Genomic DNA, 22268 nt, shown 5'->3' with positions numbered 1-22268 from the left:
TTGCTACCCATAATGCAAGCAGTTCTGATGGAGCAAGAGGCTGGGTTGTCAAATCAGATGTAGAGCAGAACTTCCAGTTAGCCATACGGCATGTTCACACTGATTCAAACATGGTCCAGAGGCCAACTCCTGGCTTCCACAATATCCCTTTCTTATTTGGAAGAAATATTAAGGCAACAGGAAAGCTTCCCTTTGAGAATGTAAACCATTTTATCATCTTACAGAAGTCCCTTCCTGCTGTGAAAAATAGTAACTCCTAGCACATTTGTTGAAAAATATTTTCCCATTTCACAGACTGTAAGTGAGCGGCAGAGTAAGTTATAGACCACATGTGAGGTATTGCTTTGTTTTTTTCAGGAGCCATTGCTGGAATTACTCATCAATTCCACCAAAGCATACAATTATAAGCATGAGAAAAGGCACATACAATGTCAAGCTAACCCTATAAATGAGCTGCTCTTCCTCGACCCACACCAATTATTATTTGTTTCTCTTCAACACCAATGCCAAATACCTTGACTCTTCAAATTGGGAAATAAATTACGTTAGATTCTAGTAAACTAGTCCTACCCCATAAGTATTTTGAATGCATGTTCATTGCCAATTTATTCTATTAATGTGAAATTAATCTTTAATTACATTTAACAGCTTTTTTGATGGTACGCTGCCCTCCGATAAGGAAATGTACCAATTTCCCCTCCGTTCTTCTCTCCTTGTGGGTTACCCCAGCTTTTGTGAACAAGAGCATGAGTGGGTAACCTGCTGCCAGGCCACTAAAGACCCCTTGGCGTGCCATCATGAGCGTTGAGACTGACTAGATGGAAACACTAAGGTCGGTATTTTACCTACCTCGGCGGGTCCTGTGTGGGCGGCCAGCATGGCGGGTTGCGACCCCGCTACTAACTCCATCCCACTGCTGAAAATGAACTTATGTTAAGAGGGCTTATTAAGCCCACCCAGTGCGTTACTCGGCCCAACTAAATGAAGCAGGTCTGGTGACATCATTCATGATGCGATTTCAGCCAGGATCTTTAAAGGGACCATGGAGATTTGACGTTTAATCTAACATAGTGCTGTCAGTGTACTACAACATTGGAGTGCTACAAACACTGACAATGACTGCACAGAGGCAGAGGGCTGCAGCCAAGTTCTCCGATGACTCCCTCCATATGCTACTTATTGAACCATTATTGCGAGAGCTCCTACTCAAGTATAACTTACCTACAATTGAAAAATGGCTCCGTGGGAAACCCAATAAATTCTTTACAAATTCAAGGGTTGAACTTGGCTTGTAAATGAAGAGATGATTCCTCAGTCTGTGGCTAAATTAAGAAACCATTAATGTCACATGGACAATACACAATCCGCCGTGTCGTTTGCATTATGCAGTAAATAGTTTCCAGATAATATCGACAAAAAATGGTCTCCAGTTGTTAATCTAAAAATATTTATATATGTATATCTGCCAAGCATGAAATGTAAGACTGGATCATTAAACATGCATCCGTTGGGCGGGCCACATTGTTCGCATGCCTGACACAAGACTCCCAAAACAAGCGCTCTACTCAGAACTCCTACACGGCAAGTGAGCCCCAGGTGGGCAGAGGAAACGTTTCAAGGACATCCTCAAAGCCTCCTTGATAAAATGCAACATCCTCACTGACACCTGGGAGTCCCTGGCCAAAGACCACCCTAAGTGGAGAAACAGCATCCGGGAGGGCGCTGAACACCTTGAGTTTCGTCGACAAGAGCATGCAGAAAACAAGCGCAGGCAGCGGAACGAGCGTGCGGTAAACCAGTCCCACCCACCCTTTCCTTCAATGACTATCTGTCCCACCTGTGACAGAGACTGTAATTCCCGTATTGGACTGTTCAGTCACCTAAGAACTCACTTTTCGAGTGGAAGCAAGTCTTCCTCAATTTCGAGGGACTGCCTATGATGAAACGTGCATTTCAAATGCAACGTGTAGATCAAGGTTGTGGGGTGGGGGAAGAATTGGGCTCTGTGGGAAACAAAATCTACAGAATAATAATACACCTCAAGGCCTACACTTATGGGTATGTGATCTCCATTGCTGATTTCTTAACATTAAGCCGGGGGAAGTTGAATCCACAAATTTCTAATTCAGAGGCAAGAATGCTACAAAATGAGCCAAGTATCAGCAGTTAGTCTCTGTCATTAACAAGGCAGAGAAAAAACTCTGTGAATGACCATTTATTTAAGAAGTCTTATGAATAGCATAATTTGTTTCGAGCAGACTTGCTTGGGAAGAGGATTGGCTGTTGGCGCATCAGTCACACATTGTGGAGTACTTTCTGATGTTTACAATAATAGTCCTATTTAAAAATATGCTATTGATCCTCTGCGATTTACAAGATATTTTTAAAAATAGTATCTAATTTGGGAATACTGTGTAAAATAAGCACATGTAATTATAAATGCTTCAAATTTTCTTCTTTAGATATGCAAGATGTTTTTGGGATGCAGCCGGCATGTGCCTATGTATTTAGAATGTAACATAAATAAAAATGTTTGCTTTTAGCTGCTACGGAACAAAGGGACTGTGGCAAACTGGTGCATACATTACTGGCTTGGTCATAAAGAGCTGTGGGAGATGTGGATTATGCAGTGGATTTTATAATATGCATGTTATGATTACTGGGAGTATGGGGGATTCTTGGAAAGACAAAAACAGATGTGTGTGTAGCAGGGGACAACCGCTATTAGATCACCAAGCTTACAGCCTTGGATTGAATTCATACTATTCTGCTGTACTATACTGGCCACCAAGAAAAAATTAATTTCAAAATAACGAAATCTGATACTTATCTAGCATGACAATATATGGTGTGCTCTGCTGCTGTGTTAGGATTGTCTGAGAGTGTATTTATATCAGCCTGAAAGCAATAGTTGTGTATCAATTCCAGTCAGCAATGAAGTTTTTATATAGCCTTCCCCTGTTGTATCCTTACATGCATTTATGTCGGACTGTTAAATTTTAAAATTATGAAGAGTGCAGGTATGAATGCCTGGACTCTCAAAACATTTAAAATTCTGCATGAGTTTAAAAAGTGCCCGGGGGTCCAAGGCAGCAACTTCAAAATCCAGATAGACTCCGCCACATGGCAATTACACTCCATCAAGTGTCAAGCCTGAGTGATGTGAGATTGTCTCTTCCAAGGTTTCGCACTGTTCCTCTCCGGAGTCAGATCAGGACCCAACCTGGAGTTACATTGTCACTTTTGCATTGCTGTGAAACAGAAAGCACTTCACATCATAAGTGGCAATATAAATGTATCCTTAAACAGACAAGTGGCAGCAAGTTCAAAGTGACCTGAATTTTAAAGAGAAAAAGATTATTCTGCATATTTTAGAAGTTTAAACTGCAATTCAGAGCTCATGGTGTTTGCATGAGCAGTATCATGATATTAATCAGGTAAAATGTAGAATCCCTATGATATATGATATCAAGCAGGAAAAATGTAGAATCCCTATTCTGAGATGAGTGTTATTTTAATGTGTTCCAGTTGCTGTTTGTCACTCAAGCTATTTTTTGTATCACTTTTACAGGCTGCCATATTCAATAGTGAACTATTCTGGACAATATTTTAAATGGAAGGGAACCTGGTGGTTCGGATTCTGTTCTTTATTTCCATTACAAAGGTAGGTCTTAAAACTTTTTGGAGATAAACCAATTTGCAAGTATATTAAAACCTTTTTTTAGCTTTTCTCATTTGAGCTTCATGAACTCTACATTGGTACACTCAATGCAAATATAGTCAGTGTTATATGCATATGATATGGGAGCTTTGCATCATTTGTACAGAAGGTACAGATTGCTTATATAGGTGATGCACATTATTTATACACCAGCTTTACTGTGAAAACATGCATTGAGCCCTGGCTCCTCCATTACCAGCATTTTTTAATCTGTCCGTAAATACCAATGTCTTTGTTATGATGGACTTATAGCTTTATATATACCTGTTCAGGAGAGGTTACCTAGTAACCAGATGTCCGAATGTTCATATTTGTGCCAGTGCATCCTGTATATCTGAAGTAATGAAATACGGCACAACACGCCTGTGGAATTCCCTCAGTAATCTCTACATAACATTATTTTTGTCCATTGAAAAGGGCAATGCTGATGGGGGTTGGGGGGGTGGCAGGTTGACAGTCTGATGTCTTAAAGAGCAAACTAATAAGCCAATTTCCTGGTACTCACGCAACTTCTCAAAAAATTAACTTATTGAGCACAAATTACGTTTCTGCTGACAAAGAGATGCATGAAAACTTGATGAGAGTACAATTTAACAACTGTCACCTCCACAGATCTGTACATATTATGATGTCTGGAACAATATATTTGTTTTTCCAGCTGTTTGCAGCAGCCGTGACCGAGAACAGTACAAGCAGTGCATCAGTGGAACGCTACCATGAAGTCGGCTTCACCAGGCAAAAAATAATGACTGCGCAGTTTGAATGTTACCAAAAAATTATGCAGGTTCCCATGTGCAAAGAAAATGGTAAAGAAAGAAGTGACTACTTTGCATACAATTCTAATATGTCAGTAATTGTTTTTATATTCAGGGTTATGCTCACTGCCAGCAGCACATTCTACTCAACCATTGCTCAATTGACACTACTTAAATTTTTACATTGGCCGTAAAGCTATCCAGTCATTGATGATAAATTAAAGGTATGCGACTGCAATTTAAAGTGGTCAGTTAAGATTATCTTCAAAATTTGTGGGATGAGGCATGGTTGAGGAGTTAATATTAATATAGCAGGCTATTTCTACGATAGAGTTAGCATCAATAGGAAGTGCTTTCAGCTATGTTATATAACTCATGCGTGAGGCTGCCTGAATCAAATCTAGGGAACAGGTGGGAAGCCAGCTAAGGGAGGTAGTCTCACATAGCTTGGGCTTTGCAGCAGCGGCTGTACAATTATCATTGGTGGAAAGCAAACCTTTTAACCTTCATTTTTATTTTTAGTAAGGAGCCATTAAAACCTTAACCGGCATGAGAATGCCATTTAATGGAACATGCCCATGCTGGCACAGACCTCTGATTTCCTTGGTCAGCTCCGAGGAGCTGACAGTGTGGAGCATAAACTGGTGACTGTTATATAACAATGCCTTTCATACATCTCTCAGTTCTGGTTACTGTAGCTTTCAAAGACTGTAAAAAGTGTGCTAGTGTGAAAGGGTGCTGCACAATCGTAGATTCATATGTGCTATGAATAGGTGTCCTTATATCAGATTGTTGTCCCTCTTATATCAGATTGTTGTCCCTCTTATATCAGATTGTTGGTCCAAATGCTAAATCTGTTTTGGCAGAAGTCATGGCGGAGTTGTAAGGATGACTAGCTCTCTGGCAGTGGTACTGCAATTCCAAAGACTCGAGATGAGAATTTCCTGGGAGCTGCTCCCACTTCATTGATGTATCAGAAGCCCCGGTTACACATGTAAATTAGATTTTCACTGTACTTTTAGTGAAGTTACGGCAGCAAGGAAATTCCTGGCATCTGTTACTCACTTCTTTGAAAGCTCCTCCTAAACCCACAACCTCTGCCACCCAGAAGGACAAGAGCAGAAGATGTATGGAAACCTCCAAGTTCCCTTCCCTCCCCACCCGCAAACTGACACACCATCGCTGTTCCTTCTTCGTTGCTGGGTCAAAATCCTGGAATTCCCAACCTAGCAGCACTGTGCTGCAGCGGTTCAAGAGGCAGGTTCACCATCAACTTCTCAAAGCAACTAGGGATGGGCATAAATGCTGGCCTTGCTCCTGATGTCCATATCCCAAGAAAGAATAAGAATAAAAAATTGCTTTTACACATTAAAACTACTCAAAGATTGATTTTGCTTGTCAGCTGTATAAAACCAACATTACGTTCTCCAAATTTCATCTTCTGCTGAGTCAGATCATATAATCATATTTGGGAACAACAAAATAAAGAAAACAATGGGTAGTCAAAATCTGGAATTCTCCTGTGCCCCCGCCCACCACTCCAAAAGACTATGGATGCTGGAACAATTGGAGCTTCTTGTTAGGTAAGGGTTTCAAGCGATATGGAGATAAAGTGGTGAAATGAAAGGTTCAGTGCTGGGTCCCCAGCTATTTACAATATACATTAATGATTTAGACGAAGGAATTGAAGGTAATATCTCCAAATTTGCAGATGACACTAAGCTGGGTGGCGGTGTGAGCTGTGAGGAGGATGCTAAGAGGCTGCAGGGTGACTTGGACAGGTTAGGTGAGTGGGCAAATGTAGTATAATGTGGATAAATGTGAGATTATCCACTTTGGTGACAAAAACAGGGAGGCAGAATATTATCTGAATGGAGACAGATTAGGAAAAGGGGAGGTGCAATGAGACCTGGGTGTCATGGTACATCAGTCATTGAAAGTTGGCATGCAGGTACAGCAGGCGGTGAAGAAGGCAAATGGTATATTGGCCTTCGTAGCTAGGGGACTTGAGTATACGAGCAGGGAGATCTTACTGCAGTTGTACAGGGCCTTGGTAAGGCCTCACCTGGAATATTGTGTTCAGTTTTGGTCTCCTAATCTGAGGAAGGACATTCTTGCTATTGAGGGAGTGCAGCGAAGGTTCACCAGATTGATTCCCGGGATGGCGGGACTGACATATGAGGAGAGACTGGACCTTTATACACAGGAGTTTAGAAGGATCAGAGGAGATCACATAGAAACTTATAAGATTCTGATAGGACTAGACAGGGTAGATGCAGGCAGAATGTTCCCGATGATGGGGAAGTCCAGAACCAGGGCACACAGTCTTAGGATAAGGGTATAGGCCATTTAGGACTAAGATGCGGAGAAACTTCTTCATTCAGAGAGTTGTTAACATGTGGAATTCCTTACCACAGAGAGTTGTTGATGCCAGTTCATTGGATATATTCAAGAGGGAGTTAGATATGGCCCTTACGGCTAAAGGGATAAAGGGGTATGGAGAGAAAGCAGGAAAGGGGTACTGAGGGAATGATCAGCCATGATCTATTGAATGGTGGTGCAGGCTCGAAGGACCGAATGACTGACTCCTGCACCTGTTTTCGATGTTTCTATGTTTCTATGAGGAGAAACTTCTTCACTCAGAGTGTTGTAAACCTGTGGAATTCTCTACCACAGAAAGTTGTTGAGGCTAGTTCGTTAGATATATTCAAAAAGGAGTTCGATGTGGCCCTTATGACTAAAGGGATCAAGGGGTATGGAGAGAAAGCAGGAATGGGGTACTGAAGTTGCATGATCAGCCATGATCATATTGAATGGTGGCGCTGGCTCGAAGGGCCGAATGGCCTACTCCTGCATCTATTTTCTATGTGGAGATCAGCTATCATCTAATTGAATGGCAGAGCAGGCTCAAGGGGCTAAACAACCTACTCTTGTTCCTGGGGGCCCAAGTTTCAGGCCGCACCTAGAACGGCGCAGTCCCGACCTGGACGCCCGTTTTTCGCGCCAGAAAGTGCACCTAAAAAATAATTACCGATTCTCCGGCTCCCTGCAGGTCCTCTGGAGCTGGGCGCGGTGCAGCACAAGCAGTGGGGGGGGCGGAGCCAGGTCCCTGCGCTGAAAACAGTGCCGGGATCTTTGCATAGGCGTGCTACAGTGGGCACGCGTGTGCAGTAGCTCCAGGCGCCCAAAACTGTGTGGGAGGGGTCCGAAGCACGCAGCCCGTAGCCCTGGCCGAATGGCCTCACTGGGGCTGTGTGGATCAGGCTGCTTCCTCCCGACCCGACCCGATCCGACTCCCCGCCCCCCCCCACCCCCGGATCCGACCCCCGCGCCCCACCCCGCACCCCCCCACCGGACCCGACCCGACCCGACTCGACTCCCGCTCCACCCCACCCCCGGACCGGACATGACCCCCGCTCCCCAACACCACCCCCCGCCCCTGGACCGGACCCGACCCCCGCTCCCCAAATCCCCCGCCCCCGGACCTGATCCAACCTCGGACCCAAATCCCCCCCCGCCCCCGGACTGGACCCGAACCCTGCTCCCTCCCCCCCACCCCCAGACCGGGCCCGACCCGACCTGACTCCAACTCCCACTACCCCCCCCTCCCGCCCCTGGACCGAACCCGACACCCCACCCCCGCTGGACCCGACCACCCCACTGCCGGACCCGACCCCCCCCGGACCCGACCCACCCCCCCGACGCGACCCCTGGCCACCTACCTGTAAATCCGGCGCTGGGCCGGAAGTCTTGGGCCCGGCTGGGCCGGGCCCAGCCCATTCAGCCTCCCTCTCATCTCTCCCCACACCCCCCCTTCTCTCCCTCCCTCCCTTCACTTCCTCCGCCCCCTCCCTCACTCCCCTCCCTCACTCCCCTCCCTTCCTTCCTCCTCTCCCTCCCTCTCCCCCTCCCTCCCTCTCCCCCTCCTCTCCCTTCATTCCGTCCCACCCTCTCCCTCCCTCTTTCTCCCCCTCCTCTCCCTCCCTCCCTCTTCCCCTCCTCTCCCTCCCTCCCTCTCCCCCTCCTCTCCCTCCCTCCCTCCTCCCCCTCCCTCACTCCCCCCTCTCCCTCCCCCCCCCCCTGACAGACAGAGAATGAGAGAGACACACTCAGACAGACAGAGAGATAGAGACACTGACAGAGACACACTTGGGGGGCGGGGGGCGGGGCACCCCAGCACACTGTTGGAGGCTCCTGATGCTGCATTCGGAAGTAGAAAATGTTTTATTTATTCATTTTTAAATTTTTAAAAATTTTTTATTAATTTTTTTTGATTGATTTATTGGTTGATTTAAGTTGATTTATTGATGTATTTATCATTTATTATTGATAATGGCTCTTTATTTGTAAAACTGAAATGTTTAATGTTTGTAAACTTCCCTTTAAACCGCACCCCCCGCCATTCCCTACACCTGATTTGTAACCTATGCCTGATTTTCTAAGTGTAGACAAGGTTTTTCTGAGCGTACAAAAATCTACACTTACTCCATTCTAAGTTAGTTTGGAGTAAGTTTCCACTGCCTAAACTTTCAAAACGGGCGTAAGTGGCCGGACACGCCCCCTTTTGAAAAATAAATCTGTTCCAAACTGAAACTGTTCGAACTGACTAGAACTGGAGCAACTAAATGCCGAGAATTGCAATTCCTAAGATACTCCATTCTAAACCAGTTGCTCCAAAAAAACAGGAGCAACTCAGGCCGAAACTTGGCCCCTGTGTTCCGACAATAAGAAGGGAAAACTGCAAATGCTGGAAATCAGAAATAAAACCAGAAAATTCTGGGAAAACAGATTAGATCAGTCAACATCTGAAAAGATAAAAGACATGCTATGATGTCTTGGGTATGAACCTTACATCAGAACTCAGCAAAATGATTTTATTCTCTTTAAAATATAAATACATTTTATTCTTTCAAATATTAATTAAATATTTATTCTTTTAGTGAATAGGCAATTTATATTTTAGTGAATAAGCGATTTATATTTTACTGATTAGATGATTTATATTGTCTTTACTTGGTGTTTTATTAGCATTAATGATACTGGTTACCATTTTTACAAGAACTGCAGTGAGCATGTGTATGCTGAATGGGATTATTTTTGCGTTTTTTGCTATTGTGTTTCGCTACATGTTGGTCTGTAATTGTGCCAGGCCTCTTGTCAGCAAATTTAACAGACGGTTTTTTGGGCCAAGTATCCTGACTCGTTTTCCCTTTCCACAGATGACCATAGAAATTAGGACTCTGCCTCCAAACAGTTAGAAACCGAAAACAGATTTTGAAAATCAATTTATTTACAACATTTTTCACCTCAGCATTCCGATGGTTAGCATGAAGATATTTATTAAATATGCTGTCTTGAGCATCCCTGATTATAATCGCTCAACCATTGGCGGCCTTGCCTTCTGTTACTGAGGCCCTAAGCTCTGGATTTCCCTGCCTAAACCTCCCCGCCTCTCAACCTCTCTTTCCTCCTTCATGTCACTCCTTAAAACCTACCTCTTTGACCAAGCTTTTGGTCATGTGCCCTAATTTCTCCTTATGTGGCTCGGTGTCAAATATTTTTTCTCATAATACTCATGTGAAGCACCTTGGGATGTTTCACTATGTTAAAGGTGTTATATAAATAAAAGTTATTGTTGTTGTTGTTGTTGTTTCGAATTGCTGATGGCAGTGAGAAATAATGGGAAAGGCATGTTTGTGCATTGCCTTATCTTGACGTTGATTGATGAAGTGGTGCAAGGATACTTAATTCTCATACTTGTAAAAAAATGTTCGAATCATAGAATCATACAGCACAGAAGGAGGCCATTCAATCTTTGAAAAAGCTATCCAATTAGTCCCACTTCCCTGCCCTTTCCCCATCGCCCTGCAAACTTTTCCTTTTCAAGTATGTATCCAATTCCCTTTTAAAAGTTACTATTGAATCTGCTTCCACCAGTTTTTCAGGTAGTGTATTCCAGATTGCAAAAAGTCGGTGCATAAAAAATGTTCTCCTCGTTGCCCATCTGGTTATTTTGCTAATTATCTTAAAAATGTATCCTCTGGTTACTGATCTCCTGCCAGTGGAAGCAGTTTCTCCTTATTTACTCTTATGAGGGATTTATGCAAACATTTTTTTTGTTTGTAAAGAAAAAACAACCAGGAAAGCCATGAGCCATTTTGTCATAAACACATCTCAATGTGACATCCACCAACACATCATAGGGTAAGTTCTGTCACATGGCCACAAGACCACCAAAAATTGCCCTTGTGTTTGTTAAGGGGAAGCTAGATAAGTATATGAACGAAAAAGGAATAGGATATGTTGATAGGGTGAGATGAAATAAGGTGGGAGGAGGCTCATGTGGAGCGTAAACACCGGCATAGACCTGTTGGGCTGAATGGCCTGTTTCTGTGCTGTAGAAATCTATGTAATTTTATGTAAAATATCAAAGCTTAGCAAAACACATTTTCATGAAGACATTATTTTTTTTCAAAAAGAAAAGAATGATATTTGTCTCAATACTACTGTTAGGAAAAAATTGCCAGCCAATTATCTCAATGCATTACAAACATTCTCTCGTATTTATTACAGCATTTCAAACATGCCTTTCTTTCATCAGAGACAAGCATTGCCTGTAACAGGACCTGGGACGGGTGGCTGTGCTGGGAGGATACCCCTCCAGGGACAGTGGCTGTCCAGCATTGCCCAGACTATTTCCAAGACTTCGATCCATCAGGTACGGAAAATATTACTTCATCATTCCTAGCTGCAGTAATCGCCATCACGATCTTTCACCAATCTTCAGTTCAAAGACTGAGCTCAAAAGATAAAGGCACCTCCGCTAGCCTTAGCTGATCTCGGTGACAGCTGCACCTTATATTTCCCATTCTAACTTATTCCTAGTACGTGGCAAGCATGAACATAGTAAATTTGGAGCTGCAACATGTTGGCCCTTATTTAAATATATTTAAATTGGTGGATGGATCATGGGAAAGGCCAAATGATACGAAAATAAGAACATAAGAATTTAGAGTGGGAGTAGGCCAAACGGCCCTGCGAAACGGCTCCGCCATGCAATAAGATTATGGTTGACCTTTGACCTCAGCTCCACTTTCCCGCCCGGTCCCCTTATCCCTCGATTCCCCCAGAAATCTATCTATCTCAGCATTGAATAGACTCAGCTTCCACAGCCTTTTGGTATAGAGAATTCCATAGATTTACAACCCTCTGAGTGAAGAAATTCCTCCTCATCTCAGTCTTAAATGGCCGACCCCCCAACCTGAGACTATGCCCCATTGTTCTAGTCACTCCAGCTAGGGGAAATGATCTTACAGCATCTACCCTGTCAATCCCCTTCAGCATCTTATATGTTGCAATGTTTGGCAATCCAGGAGGATCAATTTTAAGTTGGCAAACTGGGGGATGTGGATTCTGTCACAATTTTCGAGCCAGAAAAATTAGTTGACCCATTTATTAGTGGGACCCCCTTCCAACATGAGAGGACACTTTACAGCTGACATTGCCCCTTTCCTTAAGCCTGTTACCACCAGAAATTGGCGGTCATGCCGTGGAGTGCAATGACCGCCGACCTTTTGTGTAATGGCCACCATTATCAAAATTCCGCTCCTGCGGTATCCCGGTGGTGACCTGCTCCCCCCCCCCCACCGCTCCGCTGCTGCCGATCCGTGCTAAGTGCATCATGTCCCCCCCCCCCCCGCCGATGGTGAAATTCCACCGAGAAAATCTTCCTCCCGCCGGGAGGTGACAAAAGCTACTTTTTTCAGATGGTTCAGTAAGGCTGTGGCCTTCTGAAATGGTGGTGCATCTCCCATTAAAGGGGAGGACTCACTGCCACTGCTGCCATGTTTTATTTTTTGTCAGCCGACTGCCATGTCAGGCCGACAATTATGCCCCCAGGTTCGGCCGGGCCACCAACAGGTAGCCTGGCACCCCTTCTTGGGTGCCAGGCTGCTAGCCCGGCTGAAAGCCTCCCTGGTGGCCCAGTGGACCAAACTTTAAAAATCACACAGGCTCTCCCCTTTAAGTGAAGGGGAGAACCGTAGTGACATGGTGCCATGATGACATCATCAGCACTATGCTGATGACTGACAGCGACGGACACTATACCCCCCCTCTAACTTCCGCCCTTCTAGTGTGCTTACCGCCACATAACCGTCTCCATTATGAGAGACTTCCGGTCTGCTGAAAAAAAGCCAAAGAATGGAATTTCACTCAAGAGGTCACCTCATCCACCACAGCAGTAAAAACACTAGAAATGGGGTGCGTGCGTCCAGTTTCCAGCAGTGGGCAATTTTGGCCCCTTTGTCTCACACTATCCACAATGGTCTCCAGGGGCACATCTGTGAAGTGGTCGTTTCAGGATCTTGTTGCTCCCTGCATATTTGGCCAAATTTGAATAATCCACAGCTGCATTGCTGACCTGAATTTGACTTATAATCCCTAATTCTGTGATTAACAAAAATTGTGTATGCACATGCCTGTGGCACAGGCCACCTGCGGTTGTGGCACAGGGTTAGGGCTGTGAGAATTTTGCAATATTAGGTCTACCTCGACATTCCCTTAGACTCCTTTGCACATGGAAAATTTAGGTCAGGAGTCAGGCCAGTAAGCTGACTGGCCTCCAATCGCAAAATTCGACAAACTGCACTCAGTCCAGGAGTCTTACAACTTTCCAACTCCTCCCGTCACCACAGTTGTTGCTACCTCTTGGAGAATACTTTGTCATAGTCATAACAGACCTATCCTGAGTAAACTTGTGTCTCTCTTTCAAGTGAACACTCATTTAAATTCATGTTGTTGTTGTTAATGTAGAATCAGTGTGCTACGAGCACATTAAACCCTTTAGTGAGCAAATATCTTTTAGAGCAGTGTAATGTACAGAATATTAGCACTGCCTGTCTCCATGACCTTCTAAGATCTTTGCGCTCCTCCAATTCTGGTCTCTTGCGCATCCCCGATCTTTAACACTCCACCAGATGTCTTCAGCTGTCTAGGCCCGAAGCTTTGGCATTCCCTTCCTCGACCTTTCTGCTTCTCTACCTCTTTCTCCTCCTTTATGTCGATCCTTAAAACCTACCTCTTTGACCAAGCTTTTGATCACCATTTTTAATATCTTTATTTTGCTCTATGTGAAATTTTGTTTGATAATGCTCATGTGAAGTGCGTTGGGATGTTTTTATTATGTTAACAGTGTTATATAAATGCAAGGTGTTGGTGCTTTTGCCCTCATTTCACATAAAGTACCTGAAATAAAGTGCATTTTTCATGTTATTAAATACCACATTATAAGCCTGAATAATTCATATGTATATACATCCAGGCTCAGTTGCCACCTTAGTCTGCTACAAGGTATTTTTTACACATTGCATTGAAATTGGAGGAGCAAGGAAATGTGCACCATAGGAAGTGATCCAATTTCTTTAATATTTCAATGCACAAATAGTGCTACGCTGACAAATCTCATCCTGAATACTTATAGGCATAGCTATTGCGGCAATGATTAAAGCCAATCCCATGATTGTAGAACTGGTGCATTGCCTGTATTACTCTCACTGGGCAAGTACGTTCAATAACATTAAAGGAGATAGCATTTATGAATTCTCGCCAAAATTCCAATTCAAACTCATCTCCAAAAAGAGAAACACACTATTTTGTTATTTTGAATGATACTCAAAAATCAATTAAAAAATGATCAGGGACACAATTTCCAAATCTGTGTTGACTTTTGAGAAGATGGGGCACAGTATATTACTTAATGTGACAGATTCTGCTTACTGTAGTAAGGTCAAAGTTCCTTTATAGATTAAATCTTATTATGAAACTAAAGGAGAATGGGAAGATGGCCCTAATGTCTTTCATTTGCATCAAAGCAACTCTCAGGTCTTTGAATTCAACACTGCTGCACTATATCTTTGAGCATAGTTATAAATTCAGATGACTAATATCAAATTCAAATGCTACTAAATCATTCCGAGTATTTTATCCTGGGTCTCACGTATTTTCGTGATCACATTCTTGAAGGTTTATCCGAGTTAAGGAAATCCTACAGATTGATTGTGGTTATTTTATTTAAGTACATTTTGCTAGTTATTTGCGTGTTAGACTTCATCTTGATTATAACACAGTTCTTTTAATATTACAGCAAAACCTGTATAATGGTGAACATTCTGCATGTTAAAAATTGTAAGCCAGGGTTGAATTGTTGCTACAGGCATTGATTTCACTCCTAATGAGTAACATTAAATAGGTCTCTAACAGAGATAGCAATGCAACCCAGAATCTTCAGTTAGCATGAGATACACTTGCAGTAATGTTGGGCAGAGAAAGACCGGATGACCATACCATTCCCGATTATGTAAGGAGCACAATTTGGGCTTGATAATAATTTGAGTACTAGAATAGTGCCATGAATTTGCTTGTAAAATTGTGGTCTTTATTGTAATTGTAATGTATTATTGGTGATCCTCTTAACGGTAAATTTCATTTGCCAGCAAGAAATCATTTTTATTGGAAAATCACCTTTGAAACTTAGGAGAAATTGCTCTTTTAAAGGGTGAGAAATCTGAATGGAACTATCTGTAAAACGAATACAAACCAAGGAAAAAGCATTTAATTAACTATTTACATAATAACAGATTGCCTATATACTGCACTTCAAAAGTAATTAATTTAGTGAAGTGCGATGATACATTTCAACATGAGAAGGGTTTTTATAAATGCAAGTATTGTAACATTATTTATTATTAGGTACCCGATAGAAAATTGGGAAAATCATATCCATTTAGCTCATTTAGATCAGCTCATTTTCAATTTTTATGAATAGTCTACAACACAGGCTAAGACATTTAATCTGTGACTTCAGGTCATTCATTGTTGGATAATTAATGGAAGTCCCTCTGTGTCAATGAGGTATACTGCAGGTGGAAAGAACAAATGTGGATGTAACTTATTTTTACAAGCCGTAAGTTGATTGTAGCAAACTGTACATGCACATTATACCTGTAAACATTCCCTCGTACTGCAGTGTTGCATGCTGATTAAAATTAGTTTCCAGCGCTCCATCCTGGTAAAATTCCATTTTCATGCAATGTAACCCAGTGGAAAGTTTTTGTCTGATCTTTCTTACTTTATTGGGAGATATTTATTCTGTCTGTTTTTCAAATAGAAAAAGCAATAAAGATTTGTGATGAAAGTGGAAAATGGTTTCGACACCCAATCAGTAACAGAACATGGACAAACTACACTCAGTGTAATGCACATACAAAGGAAAAACTAAAGGTATAATTTCTAGCTCCAATTTGTTACTTTGTAAAGGTACAACTGGAGAATAAAAAGCAGCTGATCTTATTCCTAATCAATAATCAATAATTAAAAATTCTTGTTTTTCCCCCAAAATAGACAGCATTGAACTTATTGTATTTGGCTGTGATTGGGCATGGATTGTCAATGGCTTCATTGCTGATTTCTCTTGGCATATTCTTTCATTTCAAGTAAGTATTGTACAGTTAGTTGTTCATGTTACTGGCAAAAGAGGCTTAATATGGATATTTATCGATGTTGAAGTCAGAACACACAATACTATGATGTGTTAAAATGACAGAATCAGTTTAACTAGCCAACTAGTTTATACATTGCTAAAGCACAGGGTCAGCTAATATCGTGATACAGGTAGTATTCAAATATAAAACTGTTTTTTTATGTAGCATAATATCCAGTACATGTCATTTTCTTATTTTACAGTTATTTAAGTATCAACCTTATGTACAATGCAGGTTAGTTTTGACTAGAAACAAAAAATGTTTTCAGACAATGACTTAGATCCCTTAGTGATCCACAACACTGAAGCGAACAGACACAATCACAACACGATAAATGCTTGCTGCTGCAAAATTCTGCTTGAAACCTCATTATTGCAGACTCTGTTATTCCAAACGACCATTGTAGCAAACGTTTACCCTAGTCCTAGAAACTAAATATTAGTAATATTTAAAAATATTAGTTTTATCCTTAATGTATGATTATATGACTTATATATCAATATTGACAGTAATTAATACTACTGCATGAAAAGATTGCCAGTTTGTTCCTTCATGGTCCCTACAGAATGGTTTACTGTTAAGCTTTGTAATGACTCTGAATTGCTGTTCAAGACCTGTAAATAGTCAGAAATGCTGCAGTACATCTTTAATTGTCAGCTACAGTAAGTGAAACATAAATTACGCCATAGCTACTTGACAACAGTGCTGCAGTCAGTCTGACAGAAGAAATGGGAAAATGAACTAAAATATAAAACATCTGGCTGAGTTTACATGGGTATTATTAAAGATGGGCACTGAAGAGTGTTAAGACTTTGCACTAGTCATAATTAAAAAAAATATATATGGGAAAAAATGACAGGCCAAGGCCCCACATTTATTTTTTAAATAATCTCATCTCAATGAAGAGTCAGAGGTCACTATTCACTCCCATTGAAAACAATGATGTTTATCTTAGATCTATCTGGGGACACCATTTCCTTAAACTAGATTTACAGAGGAAACGTAACAGAAAACCATTTGTAAAATTCTGACAGTCACTTATGAAACTGATTTGTTTTCTGTTGAAAGTATAAACAAAAAATGTTTCCGGACAATGACTTAGATCCTTTGAAGAACAGCGTTGAAGGAAAGAGGCGCTATCACAGCACTATAAATGCTTGCTGCTGCAAAATTCTGCTAATTACCTCATTATTACAGCCTCTGTTATTGCAAACGGCCATTGTAGCAAGCTCCTAGGTAACCTTTTTATAGCCATTAAATGAGCTTAACCCTCAATAAGGTGAACCTGTGAGTTTGACGAATAGAGCTTGAATTAATATATTTTTACTGTTAATATTTTGTTCCAGTCTTTAAACTGTATTTTATGCACAATTCACAGAGTGCCTTATTGATATAAAATATTGGCTGGAGATGGTTGTAGAGGGAGGTAGAGAAAAGGTCATGGAGAGATTTAAAGATGAGGACACAAATTTTGAATTCAGTGCAAGGGGGGCAAGGAACCAATGAAGATTGACGGAGGGTTTAGTGTGGGATAGAATGTAGGTGTAGGGTTTTGGATGAGTTGGAATTTATATATGGTGACAAAGTCAAGGCAAAAGGTGACAAAGGCATAGATAAATGCTCCAGCAGCAATGGGGCGTGGTTAGGCCAGGGGCAGGAGTTATCGGGGATGTGGCAATAAGTGATCTGGGTGATAAATAGGATACAGGATTGATCTTCAGCATAGGGGAAAACACAACACTGAGGCTGCATACCAATAGATTCAACATGAACAAGCAACTGGGACAGGGGATACAATCAGAGGTTAGGGTGTGGTGTTCTGGCTGGAATTGAAAAGGATAGTTTGGTCCTTTCAATGTTAAAATCAACATAGGCTGGATTGTAGAAGCTGACAGATATAGATAGGCTGCAGTTAGTCTGAATGCAATGCAAGGTATGAGCAATTTAATTTTAATGTTACATTCATAGAACAATGACAATGTTTGAGATGAGTTCTTTAATACCAACATAAAGCAATTTATTTCCTTTCTTTTATAGGAGTTTAAGTTGCCAGAGGATAACGCTTCATAAAAATCTATTTTTCTCATTTGTTTGTAATTCCATCATCACCATCATCTGGCTAACAGCTGTGGCAAATAATCAGAAACTTGTTGCAAGTAATCCAGTGAGTATTCATCTGATAATTGCTGTGAACTGCAGTAATACCTGGTGTAGAGAAGAATTTAACAACTGGGAGAAAGGGACATCTGACAAAGTGCTTATAGGGCAACTATATACAACATTCAATCCTTAAGCCTTTTGACAAGGCATTAGTGCCTAAGGGGAAGATTAAAGGGTTGATTTTCAGGAGATTGATGCCATTGGGTGGATGGTAGACCGTAAAGTTTTCACGGTTGGACCACGTTTCCAAACCATCAGCGAGCTACTCACATATTTTGTGCTGCTCACTGATTGTTGAGGAACAGATATCCAGGCTCCATCATGGTGTCCAACTGCTATAGGTCGGTAAATGGGGTGGGGGGAATTCTGGAGGAGGACTATGGAGGGTCATGCATCATGGAGAATGGTTTTCGTGAGGCTAGAAGGAGCATTAATGCTGATTTTCCCCATCCCACAAAAATAATTTACAAATCTTAAATTTACCAGTTTTTGAGCAGTATCCTTTAAGGACTGCTGGTTAGACCACTCAACACAAGTACCAGCGGGCAGAGTGTGTGCATCAGGGCTCTACAACCAGGGAAGACCCCAATTTGAATATTTAAGGAAGCTCCCACCTGTTTCGTGCAGAAGCAGGGCTTGCTTGTTTTCCACTGCAAAATGGAAGTGGGCCAGATGGCAGCGGAAACGGGGGAGTAAGTGGTGAACTGCCATTGTCGGCCTGCTCCCATCCCATTCCCACTGGTGACAGCTCTGAAACTCAGCTCCTTTCCTGAGTGAGTATGTAGATAACAAACAGAAAGTCCCAATTAGCTGACAAGTCAAATAGAAAAATCTGGTGACACCTTCGAACATAAAGTATCAAATGAGAAAAAACCCTTTTTAGTGCCAAATCGTCTCTTTCTGACTGACAGTGTATGATCTGTATTGCTGTAAATCTTCCACAGTTGTTGAATTTCATGAACCTGAATAATCACTGGTACAATTTATATGATGAAAAATATCTGTTTAAAAAAAAGAATGTTCTCTGATCCCTGACGATAATTCAAGAAAAGCTCTAGGATATTAATCTAATATTATAATCTACACAACTAACAGTTGTATTCCACAGATAATACTCCCTACCACTAATGGAATAGAAGTTGTAGATGATTTTATATCTGTAAATATCCCTACAACTTTTAATCAATTTTTAACCAGATAAAACAGTGAATGAATACACTACTAACTATTCTTGAAGCAAACCTATAGTTACTCCTCGAGGTAAAAAAAACATTTAATATCTAGCTCCTTTTGTGGATTGCCTCATTAAAAATATTTTTCAAATGCATTTTCAACCAACTAAAGATTTTTTAATTATAGTATGAAAATTAGTACATATTGCTGATGGATAAGATTCCCTTCTAAAAATAATGTTCTCTTCATAAGTGAATGTTTACTGAGTATTGTATACCTTTCACAATGTTCATCTTGTTGTTCCAATCTGAAATTAGCAATTTCAAATTAGATAAATGTGTTTGTAAGCTGGATCTCACAGAATGATAGAATCATACAGCACAACAAGGGGCCATTCAGCCCATCATGCCACTGTGACTCTTTGAAAGAGCTTATCTGATTAGTCCCACTCCCTCTGCTTTATCCCCAGAGCCCTGCAAATGTTTCCCTTTCAAGTCCAAATCCCTTTTGAAAGTTACTATTGCATAATCAATTTTTCCACGTTTTAAGTTTGCCTTGCTTTTTCTAAATTGCTGGTTAGAGGCCAAGATGAGTAGCAACATCTTAACTTTAGTAATTTCAGGCAAAATTGAGATTCTACGTAATGTGACCCTATAACTGCAAGCAGGTCCAGGGAAATCTCATTTAGTGCTAGCAAATCAACTCAAGCAAAACAAGACTGAACAGGCTGGGGCTCTTTTCTCTGGAAAAGAGAAGACTGAGAGGTGACCTGATATAAGACTTAATGAAGGGGTTTGACAGGGTAGATGTAGAGAAGATGTTTTCACTTGCTGAGGAGACTAAAACTATAGGCCAAAAATATAAGGTAGCCACTAATAAATCCAATAAAGAATTCAGGAGAAACGTCTTTACGCAGCGAGTGGTGAGATATGGAATTTGCTAGAGGGAGCAAAGAATTAAATATGCCGATGAGTAGTAGTAAGGTGGGAGGAGGCTCATGTGGAGCATAAATACAAGCTTAGACCTGCTGGGTTGACTGGCCTGTTTCTGTGCTGTAAAATTCTATGTAATATTGAATCTGCTTCCAACACCCTTTCAGGTGGTGCATTCCAGATCATAACAACTCACTGAGTAAAAATATTTCTCCCCAACTCTCTGGTTGCTTTGCCAACGGCCTCATTACGGGTTATTTGCGAGATTTCACTTTACTGGTTATTTTTTAACTTTGGGTTGCAAACCATGTCTGAGTGAAACAACAGATTACTCTTACATCTGCTTGAACATATTTATGTTTATTTTCATTAAAACCCAATACCAACAGCTTTGTGAATTGTACATAAAGAGTTAAGATTAAATCAGTAGTTCTGGCACAGCGAAAGGAAAAGATAGGAAGCCAACAAATGCAAATCAAATCAAGAAGTGACTTGTTTTGAAGGAGCAATTTGATTTTAAAATTTATTTGTAGTGTTACTGTTCAAAGAATATTTACTCTCTCAAAAATAATCCATTTGTTTGCAAAATGTTCTGTTATGCATAGGGAGAGTTCAGTTCATGAGGATATGAACTTTTATATCTTTGGCCTGTTTTCTGTAGTCACTGGTGCTTTACTGTTTAATGTGGACATGGATGCATAAGGTTATCTAACCTCTTACTACTATATTTTCTTTGTAGTTCTTTTTAATACCACATATGTTTTCTTTCTTTCCCATAATATAAGAAAATATTATACTCCCTGTATTTCTGGTGAAGCATTATTTTAAATGAGCACAAGCCACATTTATAAAATACCATTACCATGTACTATGTTTCCATATTTTCTACCATCCGTGATTAATTTCTGTCAACCTAATCAAGAATTGCTCCCATGTGTTGCTAGGCTGCATGGAAATGCAGAGAAGGTAAATTTACCTGCTGTTTGTTTAGGTCGTCCTCTTTGTTTAATTGAGCTGCCCAGTTAATTGCATAACATTTTCCAGTTTTGGCACTATGTAATTAACTATGACCCATTGCATTACATTAGCTAATTATAAAGCAAGAACTATTGCCTGAATAGCACTGGCTGCTTCCTATCATCGCAGCCTTCTCTGAATAAAATGGTCCGCTGCAAACCTGTTCTATATTTAGTGCTGGAGTAAAATCCGACTTTGGTTCTCAAAGTTCAGATGCAGCTTGTGCACTGTGAGGTGCCCCTGCACAGTCTTACTTCAAATTTCATTCTTGTCCTTTGCAGGTCAGCTGTAAAGTGTCACAGTTCGTCCATTTGTACTTAATGGGCTGCAATTACTTCTGGATGTTGTGCGAAGGTATTTACCTTCACACACTGATTGTTGTTGCCGTCTTTGCTGAGAAACAACACTTGCTGTGGTATTATCTTCTCGGATGGGGTATGTATTTTTGAATACTCAGTACAGTGGTGAAGTGACTTGTGCAATGTCAGTCATTTTATTATATGTCAAATGTAACATGTATTAAAGTATTCATTTGCATTGCAGGAATGTTTGTGGAATGCATTTGCAAATTTTAATTGAGTACAAGTAGTATTAAGAAAAATCATGCGATTCTGAAAATGATCATTTTTAATTTAAATTAAATACAGATTCACTAAATGCAAGTAATAATAGGATTGTGAAACACCAATTAAGATGATTAGCATGGGGAAAGGGTACTTTAAAATTGTTTTACATGTATGGGAAGTTGTACAGAGCATTGTAGAAAAAATTATGGAAGAAGTAACGCACAAAATATCATGGGGCCGAAATTGCACCTCCTGATAAGGCCTCTGGCTGCCTGAAAGCGGCAGCAACGGATGGCGCGGAATGGCCACCGACTCTCCATGGACGGCCGCCATTTGGTAAATTGCCCTTCATCAAGATTGGAGCAGTGTAGGGGACTGCTCTGCCCGTTTTCCCACCATGACAT

General features: G+C 41.1%; 1 protein-coding gene across 2 annotated transcripts in view; it reads left to right on the top strand.

The window, feature by feature from the left end:
- The window catches only part of LOC139258749 (calcitonin gene-related peptide type 1 receptor-like), a 126366-nt gene that overhangs the window by 88148 nt on the left and 15950 nt on the right, over positions 1-22268 (top strand). For both annotated transcript variants that reach the window (XM_070874813.1, XM_070874814.1), the window contains exons 2-8: positions 3572-3664; positions 4380-4527; positions 11078-11194; positions 15644-15756; positions 15877-15968; positions 18054-18180; positions 21580-21733. In XM_070874813.1, the coding sequence (XP_070730914.1) occupies positions 3614-3664; positions 4380-4527; positions 11078-11194; positions 15644-15756; positions 15877-15968; positions 18054-18180; positions 21580-21733 (802 nt within the window). In that variant the 5' untranslated portion in view covers positions 3572-3613. The remainder of the gene's footprint in view (positions 1-3571; positions 3665-4379; positions 4528-11077; positions 11195-15643; positions 15757-15876; positions 15969-18053; positions 18181-21579; positions 21734-22268) is intronic.

This window comes from Pristiophorus japonicus, chromosome 3, assembly GCF_044704955.1.
Source record: "Pristiophorus japonicus isolate sPriJap1 chromosome 3, sPriJap1.hap1, whole genome shotgun sequence".
In the NCBI taxonomy this organism is placed as follows: Eukaryota; Metazoa; Chordata; class Chondrichthyes; family Pristiophoridae; genus Pristiophorus; species Pristiophorus japonicus.
Note: the sequence above shows the minus strand (reverse complement) of the source record. Positions and strands in the feature narration are given on the sequence as shown.